This window comes from Trichechus manatus, unplaced genomic scaffold (assembly GCF_000243295.1).
Source record: "Trichechus manatus latirostris isolate Lorelei unplaced genomic scaffold, TriManLat1.0 scaffold00258, whole genome shotgun sequence".
Lineage (NCBI taxonomy): Eukaryota > Metazoa > Chordata > Mammalia > Sirenia > Trichechidae > Trichechus > Trichechus manatus.
In genome coordinates, this window is record NW_004444194.1 from 2,053,903 (window position 1) to 2,068,909 (window position 15,007).

General features: G+C 54.8%; 1 protein-coding gene across 1 annotated transcript; it reads left to right on the plus strand.

The window, feature by feature from the left end:
* Positions 1-6: 6 nt before the first annotated feature.
* On the plus strand, positions 7-14,530 carry MAN2B1 (mannosidase alpha class 2B member 1). Its single transcript, XM_023724732.1, has 24 exons — positions 7-56; positions 1,030-1,132; positions 1,304-1,477; positions 1,828-2,021; positions 2,673-2,805; positions 3,060-3,205; positions 3,755-3,871; positions 6,049-6,131; positions 6,212-6,332; positions 6,413-6,491; positions 6,677-6,786; positions 6,943-7,050; positions 7,433-7,549; positions 8,490-8,666; positions 9,807-9,904; positions 9,989-10,106; positions 11,289-11,407; positions 11,497-11,598; positions 11,781-11,868; positions 12,070-12,150; positions 12,565-12,807; positions 13,206-13,361; positions 13,451-13,553; positions 14,055-14,530. The coding sequence occupies exons 2-24, from the start codon at positions 1,030-1,032 to the stop codon at positions 14,186-14,188; spliced, it is 2,904 nt and encodes a 967-aa protein (XP_023580500.1). The 5' UTR covers positions 7-56; the 3' UTR covers positions 14,189-14,530.
* The last annotated feature ends 477 nt before the right edge of the window (positions 14,531-15,007 follow it).

Consider the following 15,007-nt stretch of genomic DNA (forward strand, 5'->3'; position numbering starts at 1 on the left):
CCTTCCTCTTTTTTTTGTTGCTGGCGGTGTTCGGCGCTCGGGCCGCGCATTACGAGGTGAGTGGGGCCAGCGGGAGGAAATGTACACGAGCCGGAGTGAAGACCCGAGCACGGTGGGAAGGTGTGAGTGGGCCTGTTTTGTGGGTGTGTAGGGAATGGTTGCTAATATGACAGTGTGGTCTGAGTGCGTGCCTTGTGTCATTGAGAGGTTTTACTGCGCCTCTGAGGGTGAGGCTGGTTTTGACTGGACTCATCTGCCTGTCGGCTTATCTGAAGTTTGCATGCAGGTAACTGTGTGCGATTGGACGTGTAAGCAGCTGTGTGTGTGTGTCGGGGCGGGGGGGATTGGGGAGGGAGACTGGTTGAGAACTGGGACTCTGGACTCAGCCTGCCTGGAGTTCCCCTTTGTTACTGGCTCCTCCACTTCCTGGCTTCCTGACCGTCTGCAAGTCACATCACCTCTCTGAAACCTCAGTTTCCTCATTTGTAAACTGGGGATAATATTGCACTCACCTCCCAGCGTGGCTGCCTAGCATTTGCAAACGTTTAATAAACATTAGCTACTAATATTAGTTATGGAGTCCCTAGGTGATACAAATAGTTAAGCAGTCAGCTGCTAACCAAAAGTTTAGAGGTTTGAGTCCACTCAGAGGCACCTCGAAGAAGAAAGGCCTGGTGATCTATTTCTGAAAGAAAACCCTATGGAGTACAGTTCTACTCTGAAACACATGGGATCAATAAGAATCCATGTAATTGTTTTTTTTTTTTTTCAACTAATATTGCTGTTTTCCCAGGGTGTGAGTGAGAGCTGTTCTGTGGAGTTGTGTGAAGTGAGAGTTGTATCTGGGAGACAAGTGTGGGTGTGTCCTCCCTGGGAGGGGCCCGGCCTCCTCTGCACAGTTGGGCTCAGGTCGCAGAATCTCCAGCTCAGAATCATTTGCCTGGTAGATCAAGGCTTATCTTGTAGCCCATCCCCCCAACCCCATCATGCCTCTGATATGGTGTGTGTGTGTTTGGGGTCCCTGTGCAGATGTGCCCCAAGGTGCAGCCGGACATGCTCAACGTGCATCTGGTGGCCCACACACATGATGATGTGGGCTGGCTGAAGACGGTGGACCAGTACTTTTATGGCAGTGAGTAGAGAGTGGGGACGGGTCCCAGGGACTCCCATAGCCCCTCTGAGCACCTCAGATCCCCTGTGGGGCCTGGACATTGGGATGGGGCAATGCCCAACCTGGGCTCCTGTGTCCAGGAATGTCCCCCTTGCCCTCCTGGCCCTGACTGCCTGATCCCTGTGCCCGTAGTCCACAATGACATCCAGCACGCAGGTGTGCAGTACATCCTGGACTCGGTAGTCTCCGCCCTGGTAGCTGAGCCCACCCGCCGCTTCATCTATGTGGAGATCGCCTTCTTCGCCCAGTGGTGGCACCAGCAGACAAAGGCAAAGCAGGAGGTCGTGCGGGACCTGGTGCGCCAGGGTGAGCCTGCCCTCAGGAAGTTAAAAGAGGAAGCTGAGCCCAGCTTCCGTTTCTGCCACTCTGGCTTCTGAGATTATATCATGCCAAGTGCAGGCTGTGCATGCATGTGGTTCCGCATGTCTGGAGTCTCCCTTTATCTGGAGAACTTCTATGGATCCTGCAAGGCCCCATCTCCAGTGGCACCTCTGGGAAGCCTGCCATACAAGGGGTCCTCTGTCCCAGATCTGGCTACACTGGCCTGGGGGTAACCCCTCTTTTTCTAGGCCTGGGCATGCAGGCAGGTCCTCTCACCCCCAGCATCATCCACCTTGTCCCGACTGCTGACCCTTACTGTGGCCTTCCTGGAATAGGGCGCCTGGAGTTTGCCAATGGTGGCTGGGTGATGAATGACGAGGCAGCCACCCACTATGGCGCCATCATCGACCAGATGACGCTCGGGCTACGGTTCCTGGAGGACACGTTTGGCATTGACGGGCGCCCCCTTGTGGCCTGGCACATTGATCCCTTTGGTCACTCTCGTGAGCAGGCCTCACTCTTCGCGCAGGTGCTTTCTTAGATCCGCTCCCTCACTCGCTCTGACCCTTCCCACAGCCACTCAAACCCACCCTTTCACCGATCCCACACTGACCAGGCCGTGTCTCTGGCCCGTTGAGGCCCTGCCCTTTGGCTGAGCTGTGAATCCTGGTCCCTTCCCACTCTGACTCCAACCCTGCTATGACCCAGCCTCAAGCTGACCCGGCTCCAGATGGCTTTGACCCCTCCCTTGAGCCGTCCGTTGTCACACTTCGACCCCACCTCGCTTGCTATGATGCCGAATTCTCAAGCTTGGTGGCAGCCCGCCCTGCTTTTAAACTGGCTTTTTTACCTGTGCCCTGACCCAACCCCCTTTCTGTGCTCTAACCCATCCGCCTTCAGGATGCGGAAGAGGGATGGTCATCTTGAGTCAGGCCTTGCCCGTATCTGCTGTGACCAGGTTCCCTTTCCCAGGGGGAAGGTGGAGGTGGGTTCCCGCCCCCTCTCTCCTCTCCTGCAGTGGTTCTGACTCTTCCCCAAACTTGGGAATGTGCTGGAGACCTCCCTAGTTTCAGACCTGCTTTATACCTGTGGTCTGACCCACCCCTCCCAAGCTGGGCTTGAACTCGCTTGGTGATGAGAGGGGTGGGCACTGATTCAGACTGCTCTCTCTGAACACCAGATGGGCTTCGATGGCTTCTTCTTTGGGCGCCTGGATTATCAAGATAAGAAGATTCGGGAGGAGATGCTGGAAATGGAGCAGGTGTGGCGGGCCAGCGCCAGTCTGAAGCCCCCGGCCGCCGACCTCTTCACTGGTGAGCAGTTGGAGGCTGACCTCATGGGTGTGTGACCAATGTGGTCCCTGAGCTCAGAGGGCCCTTGCCCTTGATTTAATGCTCCGCTGTCACTGTCTTGAAATTCTCAATAGTTTATGATCAAGGGCCCAGCATTTTCATTTTGTACTGGGGCTCACAAGTTCTGCAGCCTGCCCCGGGTAGGGGATGGCAGGCTTTGACCCTAGGATAGGTCTAGGGTACTGGGCCCTCCCTGACCCTGGTATGGCCTGCAGGTGTGCTCCCCAACATGTACAGCCCACCAGAGAATCTGTGCTGGGACATGATGTGTGACGACAAGCCTGTGGTGGATGACCCCAACAGCCCTGAGTACAATGCCAAGGAGCTGGTCAATTACTTCCTGCAGCTGGCTGCTGCTCAGGTAACCCCAGTGTCCTGATCCTATAGGACTGATGTAGAGAATTCAATGTCCTTTCTATGGCCCAGTATTTCCTAACACCTCCTCAAAACCCTATGAGGACAGTACTGTCCCATTCGCCATCACCATGTCTTCCTCCGAGATTTGGGTGCCTTCCTGATCAGAGCATGCAGACCCCTTCCCCACTGCACACACTCCCCATGACCACGAAATGGCCTGGCACAGCGCCTCACTGCCCTCGTCTGTATGGTTGGCCCAAGGGAGCTCATGAACAACTGAATTTTATGTGTGTGTCCCTGTGCTCCCACGCGCCACCATCCGCTCTTGTTTTTTTTTTTTTTTTTTTTTTTGATTAATAGGCTTTATTTTTTTAGAGGAGTTTTAGGTTTACAAAAAAATTGTACAGAAAGTAGAGTTCCCACATACTCCCTGCCCCCCTGCACACTGTTTTATTGTCATCCACTCTTGCTCACATATATACCCAGGACAGAGCTGTACACAGGCGGTGGCCCAGGACACCCTGGCCTGAGGATTCCCCTGTCCCAACTGCAGGGCCAGCACTACCGCACCAACCACACCATAATGACCATGGGCTCGGACTTCCAGTATGAGAATGCCAACGTGTGGTTCAAGAACCTTGACAAGCTCATCCAACTGGTCAACACCCAGGTCAGCTTGCCCACCTATGGTGCCTGTGTGCACATGGGTGCTTGTTTCCCTGTGCTTTGAGTCATAGCTGTTGGTTCTGTAACAAATGCCCACACACCTATGGCCTAAAACAACAGAAATTTATTAGTTCTGTAGGTCAGAAATCCAACACGGGTCTCAATGGGCTAAAATCGAAGTATCAGCAGGATTACCTTTCTTTCTGGAGGCTCTAGAGGAGAATCTGTTAGTTTGCCTTTCCAGCTGTAAAGGCTGCCCGCATTCCTTGGTGGGTGGCCGCTTCCTCCACCTTCAAAGCCAGCAACACAGCATCTCTCTAACCCTGCCCTGTTGTCACATTTTCTGTCATGTCTGTCCTTTAACCTCTTCTGTTTTCTGCTTCCACTTTTAAAGATCTCTGTGATTTCGTTGAGTCCACCCGGATAATCCAGGATAATCTCGCTATTTCAGAGTCAGCTGATTAGCAACCTTAATTCTATCTGTACTTCTACTTCCATTTTGCCATGTAACTCAACATATTCATACGTTCAAGAAATTAGGACATCTGTTGGGGGAGGCATTATTTTACCTACAAGGACATGTTCGTGCAGCTCCTGTAAGCAGCATGTGACTGTGCGTATACAGGTGGCCTCTGACCTCTAGCTTCACAAGGGGGAGGGAGAATCAAAATCAACAGCCCAAGGCTGAGTTCTATGAGACGGAGGTCAGACATGCCTCGTCTCTCCGCCATGTTTACCAATTCTGACACCAACTGTCCTTCCCACGGCACTCTGTACTTCTCTGCTGGGTTTGATAATTCATCGCAATGGCCACAGAACTCACAGACAGTACTCACATTTATGGAGTTTATTATGGAAGTAACAGGTTACAGTTCAGGTACAGGAACACTAGGATATAGTTCTTCAGGATGGCCTCTTCCCTGGCCTTTGGCCCCTGCCCTGCATGGGCAAGTGTTACAAAGCTCTTTTACCTCTGCTGATAAGTGCCCAAAGACACTCCACTCAGCCAGTAAGCCTCTGCCAGAAGGCATTCAGCTCTAGCTCCATGGGTCAGCAAACCTAGCTCTACCAAGTGCCTGAGGGCACTCTACTGCACCAGCAAGCCTCCTGCCCAAAGGCACTCAGCTTTCTCACTATGAGGGCCAGGAAGCCCACCACACCGTCTCCTGCTGCTGGTCTCTGCTGCTGGTTTCTCCTGTGACCACTTCTCTGCCACCGCTTCTGGACATCTTCAGTGGTACATCTCTCTCTCTGTCTCCTGGTTCCAGGAGCTTTTCAGTGCAGGGATCCTGGCTCCAAAAGACACGCTCTGCTCTTGCCTCTCCTTCCTTGGTGGTGGTGGGATCCTCTCTTCCCCGCCTCTGGGATGCCTCATTTCGAGCCCAGCAGGATGGCAAAACTGATCAATCCCCTTGGTGGTCCACAATTACCCTATTTGCACAGTCCCACCCAATCACTTGGGTGGGAGTTACAAGACCATGGCAAGACGGGCCACGTAAAAGTGGTCGATCGCACCACACTGGGATCCTGTCAGCATAGAAACTTGTCTCATCTCTCCCATCTAAGATGGCCCTTCTCATCAGCCTCATTCTCAGAGTTGTCTACCTGTGCAGTCTTCATGTCCTCACCTCCCCCTCACTCCCTGCAGTGCCATTTCACCAAAACTACTCTAAGTCCTGTCACCTTTCTCTGGAGTGAAAGTGAGCCTCATTCATTATAAAAATTGTGCCATTTGGTACCAAGTAATTATTCCTGAAAGATGATTATTCCCACACTGTAATGTCCAACAAAACCGTATGGAACAGTTCTACTCTTTAACACACGGGGTCACCATGAATTGGAATTGACCTGATGGCAATGGGCTTAGTATTTTTTTTTTTTTAATAATGTCACAATTTTTCCACTAAGGTTTCTAGTAATAAAGTTGAAATTATTTTTAAAAGTTTAGTAAAATTTCAGGTTTATTGTTGTACCCGTGGAATTCTTTCAAGAATGGTAATACTTGGCTTTGGCCAAATGTTCATTTTAACTCTTGGCTATTGGCTTGCACTCAAAATGTGTATTAAGAGCATCTGATGTGTGAATGTGCACACATGTGTGTTTAAGTATGTACGTGCACACCTGTGTGCCCTCTGGGAAGACACAGACTCCAGGAGGCCTCACCACTTCTCCTCCCAGCAGCAGGCCAGTGGGAGCCGAGTTCATGTTCTCTACTCCACTCCAGCCTGTTACCTCCGAGAGCTGAACAAGGCGAACCTGACTTGGTATTTGGGGGTCTGAGAGTCTGGGGAGGTTGGGATGCCCTGTGAGCCATGACGCTGTTCTCAGTGTCCCACCCACGCAGGTCGGTGAAACAGGATGACTTCTTCCCTTATGCCGACGGCCCCCACAATTTCTGGACCGGCTACTTCTCCAGTCGGCCTGCCCTCAAACGCTATGAGCGCCTCAGCTACAACTTCCTGCAGGTGAGTGGGCGCCTGGCTGAGGGGTGTGGCCCAGCAGTCCCAGGCTGGCTTGGCCACCCCAACACGCCCCTGCCTACCAGGTGTGCCAGCAGCTGGAGGCGCTGGCGGGACCTGCAGCCAACCCGGGACCCTATGGCTCAGGAGAGAGTGTGCCCCTCAGTAGGTGTCGGGCCAGCAAGGGGATGAGGGGTGGGGTTGGGACTAGACCCGTCATTCGGCCCCTCCTCGAGTCCCTCCTTTAAAGCTCCTAAAAACCTTTCCCATTTGCCCTGGACCTTCTGTGTTTTCCTGGGGTCGGGGCGGTGAACTGCGAAGGCCCGCCAGGCTCACTGCCCCACCTATAGGAGAAGCAATGGCTGTGCTCCAGCACCACGACGCTGTCAGCGGCACTTCCCGGCAGCATGTGGCTGACGACTACGCGCGCCAGCTCGCTGAGGGCTGGGGACCCTGTGAGGTGTGCGGGGCAGGGCCAGAAGGGGCGGGGCGAAGATATACAGGGGCGGGGTCTGGAAGGGGAGGGGCAGAGAGAGGAAGGGAGCAAGGGTCTCTCTGGGAGAGGCTGGGAGGGGCGGGCTTTCAAAGTGCACACCCCCTTTACGCTCCTCCTCAGGTGCTCCTGAACAACGCTCTGGCGCGGCTCAGCGGCTCCAAGGAGAACTTCACGTTCTGCCGCGAACTCAACGTCAGCGTCTGTCCCCTCAGCCAGACAGCGGCGCACGTGAGCTCTCCCGGAGGCGGGGCGGGGGGGCGGGGCCGGAGCGGTAGGAGAGCTGATTCCGTAGGCGGGGCGAAGAGCGACAAAAAGGGCAGATCCCTAGTCCAGTAGGGGCGGGGTAAAGAGGAGGCGGGGCTCCGGCCCTGGCCTTTGCAGAGGGTGGCTGTGGAATTGATGTTGGAGAACCACACATGGGCAGTATCACGTGGGGCACAGTCAAGATGGGGGAGGACCAGACTAGACTGAGGCTCCTATGCACCACGTGGGCTCTCTGCCTGGATTGCCTTGACCTCACTGGGATCGCACTGGCACATCGCCTCTCATGGTGGGTGGGTTTGGAGAAGGCTTGCAGTGACCCATGCCTGCCCTGACCCGTCCACCCCAGTTCCAGGTCACCATTTATAACCCCCTGGGGCGGAAGGTAGATTGGATGGTGCGGCTGCCGGTGCAGGAAGGCGTTTTTTCCGTGAGAGACCCCAATGGCTTGACTGTGCCTAGCGAAGTGAGTACCTTGGACGAATATTCCACCCGTGAACACCTCTCTCCATGATTATCTACCCGCTTGAACACCTCCATGGACTACTCCACCACGGACACCTCCCTCCCATGAATATCTCTCTCCCTCCAGTGAATATCTCCCTCCTTCCCATGAATATCTCTCTCCCTCCCATAGGAAGCCTCCTAATGCCACAGTATAGACACCTCCCTCCTTGGGTACCTCCTCCTCATGAATACTCTTCCCCCTCTAACACCCCCCCCCACTATCTCCTCTCTGCTCTTCAATATCCCCTTGGGAACATCTCCCCCTCCCCATGAATATCTCCCCCTTTTGAACATCTCCTCATGAAAATCTTTCCTATTTATACTCCTTCATCCGAGATGGATATTCCCACACATCAGTTAAACCAATTGCTGTTAAATTGACTCTGACTCCCTGTAGTGCAAATGGTAAACATGCTTGCTGCTAACCAAAAGGTTGGAGGTTTGAGTCCCCCCAGAGGCATATCAGAAGAAAGGCCTGTTAATCTAGTTATGGGGAAAAAAATAAATCAGCCATTGAAAATTCTATGGAGCATAGTTCTACTCTAACACACATAGGGTTGCCCCCCACACCGTCCCCTACACACCTTTTCCTCCAAGAATCAATCTTTTCCTCACTCTCCTTCCTCAGAGATCTCTTCCCCCCAAATTCCTCTCTCACTTCTTCCCCCTCCCCCAGTCTCTGCCCACCCAGGGGATTTTTTCTACTTTGGGAATGAATCTCCTCTGCAATCTTTTCCTCAGAATTTCTGATGCCAGCCCCCCCACCCCCCGCCGCCACCTAAATGTCTTCTCCCCATCCCAGGAATGCTGACCCTCCTTGAGTTTGGCCCCATCACTCAGCACCCTTATGTATGTGTATTAACAGCCGCTTGACTTGGGTTTCCTCCGCATTACCCAAGGTGCTGACACTTCCGGGCTCAGACAGTCAGGAGTACCCCCCAGAGCTGCTCTTCTCTGCCTTGGTACCCGCCCTGGGCTTCAGCACCTACTCAGTGGACCGGCTGCCTCGTCAGAAACCCAGGGCGCGTACCCGTCGACCCAGGCCCCAGTCCCGTGTCCTGGTCATACAAAATGAGGTAAGACCCAATTCAAATCCCCTTTCTCTCCCCCATGACAAATTTGAAGTGTTGTGGTGAACCAGGTGAACTCTGGGTTGAAGGGTCCTGGGATCATGGTGTAGCCCACCACTTCCACCATTGTGTGTCCTCAAGTGACCTGTCTCGGGGCTGCTGTGAGGACCCAGTGTGATCATGGGTGGGTGATACTCAATGGATGTTTCAGAGCCGATGGCTGGTGGGGGTTTGTACTTTCAGGTGGGGGTGGGGGGCACGGAAGGCCTTTCTAAGAAGGTGATGGTTGAGGGCAATGCTGAGGGAAGTGAGGGAGTGAACCATGTGGCTATTTGGGGGAAGAGGGATCCTGGCAGGGAAGGGCAGACACAAAAGAGCCCAGGCAGGAGGGTGTTTGGTGTTCAAGGAACCCCAAGGAACCCAGTGTGGCTGAAGCAGAGTGCTGGGTGGTGATGGGAGGAAAGGAGGGCAGGGCCTTAAGGGGCAAAGGGAGGACTCTGGCTTTTACTGAGAAGGAACCACAGCAGGGTCCTGACAGGACTCCTTTAAGACTTCTGTGGACCTAGGACTTTTGCCTTTGTGGAACCATTCCTCCATAAAAGAGTAATAAAATTATATTTTATGATTCCGTTGGTATACAGATGAATATGATCTATGATGGATTCATTATTATATATTCATTCTTATTATATTCACATTTTTGTCTGATTCTAAAAATAATTAAAATTAAAGTGTTTCTATGTACTCCTAAAGTCTTCTGGGTTCAGGGCACCGAGGCTCCTGTGTCTGGTGCAGAGTCAGCCCTGGTCCTCAGCAGAGGAGGGCCATGATGGGATTTAGGATTTGCCCTCTGGCTGCTGTGGGGGTGGGGAACAAACTAGGGGTGGGAGGAGGAAGCTGGGAGATGAGGGAGGAGCCCACTGTACTTGTCCCATCTTGTGATGGTGGCAGCTCTGACTAGGGAAGGCATGGAAGTGGTGAGAAGTGGTCAGATTCAGGATAAGGTGAGCTGTTAGGATTTGCCGATAGGATCAGGTGTGAGAAGTGAGAGAGGAGATAAAGGACTCTGGGGTTTTGTCCTGAGCCTTGGGAAGGATGGGGCTGCTCTTGGCTGGTCACTGACATCTGTTCACCTTCTCTGCCCAGCACATCCGGGCTTCGTTCAACCCTGACACAGGGCTCTTGGTGGAGATTGAGAACCTGGACCAGAACCTCCTACTGCCCGTTCGCCAGGCCTTCTTCTGGTAAGGAAGGATCACCAGGCCAGGGAAGGGATGTGAGTGGAGCCCTGGGGCCCCTTACCTGACTCTTGCCTGCCTCGGCCTCAGGTACAATGCCAGTACAGGTGACAACGTAAGCTCCCAGGCCTCAGGTGCCTACATCTTTAGACCCAACCAACAAGAACCACTGCCCGTGAGACACTGGGCTGAGACTCGCCTGGTGAAGGTCTGTGGCCAGGAATGATGAGTGGGCAGGTGGGGGTGGGGATGGGGTTGAGCTCTGCGATTAGGTGTGGAGTGTGAGGAAGCCTGGGAGGGAGGGTAAACCATGTGTATGGGGTAGGAGGAAAGGTGGAGGAAAAGATTCACATCTTTATCAGATAAAGGGGCGAAGACCTGAGAGTAATATCTGATGGTCCTCCAGTGGGCTGGTCTTTATGTCTGTGTGTGCCTGAGGAAGCACTTACTGAAGGCATTCACACCTGCTCTGGCTGTCAGGATTATACTTAGCTTTGGAAGTTGGGGGCGGGGTGTTCCTCCTAGGTCCACAAATGGGGAGGGCTAGTTGTAGCTGTTTGGAGTTCACCAAGGATATGTGGTATGAGGGGTTTGTATCTGGAGTGGGTATTTGAGAGTTCACACTGGGCAAGTCTCACTTAGGATGCATATCTGAGGGTGGATCTGGCTCGGAAGAAAGTGTACACCACAAGTGTATAGCAGGTTTCCCAGAGCCTGTAGTCAACATTTCCTCGCCTCCCTTGAGGTGAGCGTCTACATACCTGAGTCATTATATTAAGGTATACCTTTGCCTGTTGTAACAGAGTTATCCAAATTAACTGTTCTTTTCCTCTAATATAAAGTCCGGCTGTGAAGTCCAAGCCAGGTGAGGCAGCTCCACAGTCACCCAAGCCCCTTCTATCTTGTTGCTCTGCCTTCTTCAACATTCAGTTTCATCTCATGATGTAAGATGGCTGCTCAAGCTCCAGCCATCACAGCTGCATTTGAGCCAGTGGGAGGGGATGAGGGTCAAGGAGAGCTGTTCATATCCTTTGATCACTTTCCACTGGGGAGAATGTGGTCACACAGCTACTCATAACTTCAGGGGATACTGGGAGATATAGTCTACTCCACGTAGCCATGTGCCAAGCTAGACTCCTATTACTATGAAAGGAGGGGAGATGGGGGTAATGGTGGTCAACAAGCATGTATGCCATACTCAGAAATTATGTAGCCATGACTAGGTAGGTGGGGGAGGTGGGTGCGGTTCCCATGCTGTCCGTTAGTGGCGTTGAACCTGATGTAGGCCTTTATGGGGTTCACAGCAGGGGCAGACATTTGCAGGGCTGACCTCTGCTCAGGTGTGGGTTCACACCTACACTCCACCCCCACCCCACCCATGTGCCCGCAGACGTCCTTGGTGCAGGAAGTGCACCAGAACTTCTCAGCCTGGTGTTCCCAGGTGGTTCGCCTGTACCCAGGACAGAGGCACCTGGAGCTGGAATGGACAGTGGGGCCAATCCCCGTGGGGTGAGTGTCCTGACTGGGATGGGGGTGGGAGCAAGGCTGGGGTGGGGCTCTAGGTGAGGCTCTCAATCCTGTGTTCCAATTGGGTGCAGCGACGGCTGGGGGAAGGAGGTCATCAGTCGCTTTGACACGACGCTGGAGACGGATGGACGCTTCTATACAGACAGCAACGGCCGGGAGATCTTGGAGAGGAGGTGGGGATAGCTGGGGACAGTGAGGATATGGAGTGGCCTGTGCTGTACTGAGATCCAGGGGTGGTGGGGACATTTGCTGATGATAGGCGTATGGGAGGGAGAGGATGTGGGTGGGGTGAGGAGTAGGAGTGCAGGGAAGGGTAGCCAGACCCCAGGCCTGACCAAACCACACCCCTCCCCAGGCGGGATTATCGACCCACCTGGAACTTTAGCCAGACTGAGCCAGTGGCGGGAAATTACTACCCGGTCAACAGCCGCATTTACATTACGGTACTCCCTACCCCCCTAGCCCTAGCCTGCCCCTCCCCACCTCTTCCTGACACCCTTCTCCAGAGAAGGATTCACCCCTCACCCTCAGCATCATCCAACTGTCCTGGGCAGTCGCTAGTACCCCCCTCTGGGACCTGCCTGTGTGCACCCACAGGGGCTGGTTTGCAATGCTGCCTCTCACCCCCACATCTCACACCCCAGGATGGAAACATGCAACTGACAGTGCTGACTGACCGCTCCCAGGGGGGCAGCAGCCTGAGCGATGGCTCCCTGGAGCTCATGGTGAGTGGGTCGCAGCCCTGTCTAAGACAGGGTCCTCACACCAGGCCTCCACCCAGTTCCCAGCCCCTGCTGGACCTGGAAGCCTGTTTCTGTCTCAGTTCTCTGCTAGGTGTGCCCCGAGGTTTGTAGTCCCCACTAAGCTGAGACCCGCATCCCTATTCAAGACTTGTCCTCCACGGTTGTACCCAGTCCCTGCCCAGGGCTGCTCCCCAGGCCCTGACTTGCCCTATCCAGCCTGCCCTGTTAGGTGCTTACTTTCCTCCTTCTGCTGGGGTTCCCTATCAGACCATCAACTTCTTCCTCATCTCGTCCCTTTGCCCCTTAATTTCTCTTAACCCAGAATCCCTTACCCAATTTCTGGCCCAGGGACACCCACCAAACCCTCACCTTCTCCTGGCCACTCCCCGCCCCCAGGTGCACAGAAGGCTGCTGAGAGATGATGGACGTGGACTAGGGGAGCCGCTGCAGGAGGCGGGCCCGAATGGGCAGGGGCCTGGGCTGTGGGTGCGAGGGCGCCACCTCGTGCTGCTGGACACGGCCCGGGCTGCTGCCGCCGGGCACCGGCTGCTGGCGGAAAAGGAGATCTTGGCCCCGCAGATAGTGCTGGCCCTGGGAGGTGGCGCCCCCTATCGCTTGGGGGCCACCCCACGCACTCAGGTGAGGAACAGCTGGGTTCACAGATAGGGAGGACTGGAATAAAGCCTGCGGATAGGTTGCGGGTTTTCCTAGGTTCTGCCAGTACCCTTCATCCCTGCCTCTAGCTGGTCAAGGGGCGGCCATCAGCTAGTCCCCGTTCTCACAGCTCAGCCCTTCCCCGGGTGCTTCAGGCCCAGTCCCATTCCAGCTTAAGTGGGTTTCTCCCAGTCGGGCTCACGCCCCTTCACCTCCTCCTCACCTTGGCCCCGCCCCATTCCCCTTCAGTACCACCCGCCTCTCCTACTCACCAACCAAAGCTCGGTCCCGCTCCCCGACCCCCCAGCGAAGCCACGCCTCCTGACCACGGTAAGCCCCACCCTCCCCTCCCCGACTGAGCTTCACCCTGTCCTTGCCTACAGTTCTCTGCGCTGCGGAGGGAACTGCCTTCCGCAGTGCACCTGCTGACGCTGGCCTACTGGGGTCCGGGGACACTGCTGCTGCGCTTGGAGCACCAGTTCGCGGTCGGAGAGGACACAGTCCGCAACCTAAGCTCCCCCGTGACCTTGGATTTGCGGGTGAGCACAGGTGGGAAGGCAACTGGAAAGAAGGGGAGAGGGGAAACCCTGCTTTGCCCCTACTCAGCCGGCCCATGTACTGCCTGCAGGACCTGTTCTCCACCTTCACCATCACCCACCTGCAGGAGACCACGCTGGCGGCCAACCAGGCTCGGGACCGCGCCTCCAGGCTCCAGTGGACACCAAACACGGGTGGGGGCCGGCCTGGGGCGGGAGCTGGGATGGTGTGTGAGGCGTGGGAATGTTGGCCAGGACCCAGAACAGAACTTGAGGGTCTTGGGCGGTGTCCAGATCCAGGTTCCAGGCTTAAGGGTCTGAAGTGAGTCCATCAAACTAGCAAAGGGTTTTGAGAATTTGGGAATGGGGTTCAGGACAAAGAAGAAGATTTGGGAATCTGGGGTGAGTGTCCAGTTCTGGGAGCTTAGTATGAGGGTCTGTGGTGGTGTCCGTCACCCATGGGGTAGGCTTAAAGGTCTCAGGGTTGGAGCCTGAGGGTGGGAGGGTGCCGGCCAGACATTTTGGGATTTGGAAGTGTTATCCTGGCCCTGGGAAGCAACTTAAGGGTCTGGAGGTGAGGCCCCATGGACTGATTTGAGGGTTTACAGCTCTGCCCAGTCTTAGGGCAGTGCGCATGGTGGGGTGAGGCAGAGGAAAGTCTGAGCCCCCTCACTCCTCCTCTTTGCTTGCACCCAGGCCCTCCAATCCAAACCATGCCTTCCTTGCTGGACCCCGCTGCCATCACGCTGCAGCCCATGGAAATCCGCACCTTCTTGGCCTCAGTCCAATGGAAGGAGGATATCTACGCGCACTCGGATTCCCCCTTGTGATCCTGAGTCCCCTCCACCATGGGTGGGGAGACTCTCCCCTTTTTTTCTCTTGCTGATGCTGCCACCAACGAAAAGCCGTTAAAATGCCACCACCAGAACCCATTTTTAAGGCGTGACTGAGTGTGACTGTTTGGGGTAGACGGGGAATAGACCCATAAAAGTCAGCAAACGCTAGCTGACCCTACCCAAGGCTTGCAGGGAGGTTTCCTGCCAGCTTGAATCCCCCTACGAGACACACACCACTCACATCCCACCTACCACTCATTCCGCTACCTGCTGCTTCCTCCACCGTCCACTCAGGCCCTGATAGAGCTGCCTAGAGAAACCACAGAGGGCAGGCCTGTGCTGGACCCTGGGGCCCACAGAACACGACACACCCTGGGTTCCCCCCGACCAGGCCTTGGGGGGCTGAGCCCTGAGGGTGAAGAATCTGGGAGGTCCTGGTGGAGGACATGGTATCAGAGGCAAGTCCCAAAGGGAGGCCTTGGACAGGTGAGCCAGAACTCCAGACCTCCCAGGAGACAGAGGCAGAGAGTCTGGCACTTACTTCCTGGGCTTCTGGTGTGTTCTGGGGTCTGTTATGGAGGAAGGAGATGTTGGAATTAAGCTTGAGGCTTAGAGTTAGAAGGAACTGACTTCACCACCAGTTGGTGCAGGCTTGTGCAAGTCCCTCGAAGGCTCGTGCAGTCTCACGCAGCTCTGCCTGCGGCCCACATGCAAAGCAGTGTTTGGATGCACCTCTTGGAAATTTACCAAGTCACCCTTTGGAAGAGGACCTCCCAGAAGAGATAGGGAGACCTGAGGAGGGTGCCCCCAGGT